We start from the raw sequence: 3772 nt of genomic DNA, 5'->3' as shown, positions 1-3772 counted from the left end.
GGACGGCTAGCGCAGATAGCCCTCGTGTAGCTTTGCGCGAAATTCAACAAAAACAAACAAACAAACACGATAAGCAGGCCAGCCGACAGGGGGTGGGGAGGAGCAAAAGTGGCAACTGCCCAAGAGCCTTGGCGAATGCATCTTGGTTATGCCGTAAAGCCCGCAAAGCATCTTTAAGCTATATCTTCATTTAATTATAAAAAACATAGTTTTTGGCTTTTCTTTACATAAAGACGCTTCATACATTAGAAATAATTGAAATAATAATTTGAGTATTAATTAATATATATATTTGTTACTTTATAAATTTAATAGATATTTCTTGTTACTTTATCAACGTTTTTACTCTTATACTGTGAGCTAAAAACGACTGCTGCTATAATTTTGTCTGGTTTATGAGCTCGTTGCTGTCCTAATTTAGGATTTTCTTTTTAACAAGTTCTTTCAAATGTTAAAAAAAGAGAATGAAAGGCAGCCCGGCGAGGATGTTTGCCCTGGGGCTCATGCTGGCTCTCGATGCTTCTTACGATAAGGTATTCTTATTCCTTTTAAAGGCAAACATAATCTTCTTAATTATCGAATTTAAAATCCCAACGGACATGTTTTATCTTGGATATACTTCCATGTCACAAAATAATCGTTTAGAAATATTTTCCAAACTCTTTATGTAAACTTCAAAATTTTCTCCAGAATAATTACGTAATATATTAAATAATTATACTTTAAAAAGTGTTATAATCACTTCTTGTTTTCAACAATATTTCGCTAATATATTTCGATGTATAAACCTTTGGAAGTACATAAAAATACAAAACTTCTGAATGATAAGAAATAAAATATTTTTATCGATCTGATATTGACTTCTGGGCCCGGCATGGCCAGGTGGTTAGGGCGCTCGACTCGCAATCTGAGGGTCGCGGGTTCGAATCCCCGTCCCACCAAACATGCTCGCCCTTTCAGCCGTGGGGGCCTTATAATGTGACGGTCAATCCCACTGTTCGTTGGTAAAAGAGTAGCCCAAGAGCTGGCGGTGGGTGGTGATGACTCGCTGCCTTCCTTTTGTGCAGATAGCCCCTTTGTGCGAAATTCAAAACAAACAAACAATCTTGACTTCTTCAACAAAATTAATTAATTTTTCTATATTGAAGTTTAAGCATCTCAAGTTGTTTAAATCTCCCATTCTTTCTTAAGCCCTTATATCACTTAAATGCCCATACACTATCTGGTTATAAAACTGTTGGGCCATAGTTTATCTTTATCCACTTGATGAAAAAATCCAATTAAGATTTCCAAGTTTCTTAAGTGATCTCCGTTTCTTTAAATATAGACTATCTTCTCCTTGTTTTTCAGTAACAGAATATAATTCAGTTTCTTTACAAGTTCACGGTAGTTCAAGATGTATCCTTTTTATGGGGTCAAAATACGATTTTACTTTTATTAAGCATTCATATTTATTTGAAACGTTATGAAGACATTCTCTAAGCCTTAATTTCCTAGTAAATTACTTATCTTCTGCCAATTGTACTTTATTAATTTATTAACTTTTGTTAATAATCGTATATCATTTTCTTCTAAATTATTTACTGTTAATTTAACAATTTTCAAAAGCAAATACTGATCCTGGTTATCTAGAATTTTTTGGAATTCTATCGTATTCTTTCCAAATCATAGGATATTTGTAAAATCTCTCTCTTCTCCCTCCATGCCTTATTTCTTCCATCTTATTGAATTTTCTCTGTATAAACATTTCATTTTTTGGTCCTTGTAGCTTTATTTCCTATAGCAACACCTGTTGGATTCAATCTAGTGTTGTTACTGTATCTGTCATTTTTTCTCTGTTTTCTTGTATTGTAGTATGAATTTCTTCCTCCTTTCCTGTTAAAGCGTCTGGAAAATCTTTCCTACATTGTAATAATTCTTCTTCTCTCTCTATGGAGTTTCTTTATCCTTCTTTAATTATTCTACAAACCACACTTCTTTTTGTTTCCATTATCATCACTTTCTCTCTCTTCCATTCTATGCAAGTCATTCCAATATTCTTCTTTACATTTATCTCTTTCTATTGTTTTAATCACACAAAATATAGTCAGTTTTTTTTTCTGTTTTCATCTACTCTTTCATGTAGATCATATTTTTTCTCTCAGAATATCTCCTTATATGTTCTTGATCACAACTTTTAGTCATGCATTCCCTTAATTCTTCTTCCATTTATTAAAAGTTCTTAATTTCTCTAAGAAATTCTCAAATATTTTGTCCGCTTTTGTAATTGAAATTCTAATAGTTAATTTCTTCTAACTCTTTGGAGGCATCCTCTCAACTAATCCTATCTATAAATATATGTGTGTGTGTCAAGAAGCTATATTCATCAAATTGCTGAAGTTCTCAGATAAAGATAGGAATAAATGTTGAAAAAACAAATATACATTTGAATATATTTTAACTCTTTGTGCTGTGATCCATTCAGTATTCAGGTAATATATTTATTAAATTTTTACTTTTGTTTCCATGAGCTTTCACAGACATTTATGAAAGTTTTGTAACATTTTCAAAGATATTTGATTTAAGGACTTGAATGACACTGATTCTTTATAAGTATGTTGTTTCTTTGATTAATAAAAAAATGTTTATTCTAAAATATTTCCGATTTCATGTATGCAAAGTACATAGATACCAAAATCTAGGTTTATAAAGCAAGAATAAAAGTAAGGATTGACTTATCATTTGAAATAAAAGAATTTGCAGTTATTATTGCAAATCTCCTCTTATAAAAACTGTGGATAAACAATGTTAGCTGTTATTTAAAATGAAATGCTGATAATTAATTCTGGTAATCATGTTTTTTTTGTTTTTTTTTAAGAAAATGTATATACTTTTCCTTCTCAGAAAACCATCCCAGAAGAATGAGCAGACGTGTATCAACCTGGAATCCCCTCAAGTTGAAATGCAAAGTCCCTCTGTGTGGAATACATCCAATGAAAGAGGCCCCAAGACTAAAGAAGACTGTCTTACTGACACTTCCAAGTGGTCTTTAACTAACAAACTTGAAAACAATTCCACGGAAATCCTTGTTACCTGAATAGGAATAGCGTGGATAAAAACAAAAAACAAAGACTCATAAGTTTAAGATTTCTTGTAAAAATATCATCATTATAAGAACAAGGCGTGAACGAAAATTACAACTTCGGCAATATATAATCATGTATTCAGGAACATCAATGTATATCTGTATGCCCCTGAAGAAAAAAGGCCCACCTTTCGAAAGCGCTCGGGTTATAGGGTTTTTATTCATATATATATATATATATATATATTCGTTCATATACTCTTATTATTATAATATTAATAAATAAACTTCAGTTTGTATTTATAAGTTTTTGTTTCATGAGTTTTAAGGTATATTTGTATAAGTAATTATGTCATTAAATCACATAACAAGAAACCCCAAAATCCGAACACTTTCTGAAAGTATACATTTCTTTTTTACCCCTGAAGAAAGGAGATTTACCTTCCAAAAGCGCTCTGGTGATTTATTTTAATTTCTAAATCACACATGTCAACTATATTACATTCTAAGTGGTCCATGACCTTTGTGTGAGGCTCCTATTTTGATGTATTACACTGCGTGGTCACAAGTAAATATACACCACCTTTTCAGAAAAAAAATGAAAATTTTCACTCATATTCGCATGAATTTATATATTTATAATTTAATTAATATCTAGTAGATCTTTCTTTCACTTCGTGGAGTTCGTTGATCCTTTGGGGCATCGTG

At 31.5% G+C, this 3772-nt stretch overlaps 1 protein-coding gene across 1 annotated transcript in view; it reads left to right on the top strand.

Annotated features, from left to right (window-relative positions):
• Positions 1 to 3298, top strand: part of LOC106464219 (organic cation transporter 1-like) — a 36891-nt gene extending 33593 nt beyond the window's left edge. Inside the window, exon 9 of the mRNA XM_013924347.2 lies at positions 2884 to 3298. Within this exon, the coding sequence (XP_013779801.1) occupies positions 2884 to 3076 (193 nt within the window). The 3' untranslated portion in view covers positions 3077 to 3298. The remainder of the gene's footprint in view (positions 1 to 2883) is intronic.
• Positions 3299 to 3772: the final 474 nt, after the last annotated feature.

The sequence above is a fragment of the Limulus polyphemus genome, unplaced genomic scaffold (assembly GCF_000517525.1).
Source record: "Limulus polyphemus unplaced genomic scaffold, Limulus_polyphemus-2.1.2 Scaffold1589, whole genome shotgun sequence".
Taxonomy (NCBI): domain Eukaryota; kingdom Metazoa; phylum Arthropoda; class Merostomata; order Xiphosura; family Limulidae; genus Limulus; species Limulus polyphemus.
This window is presented reverse-complemented; position numbering and strand designations above follow the sequence as displayed.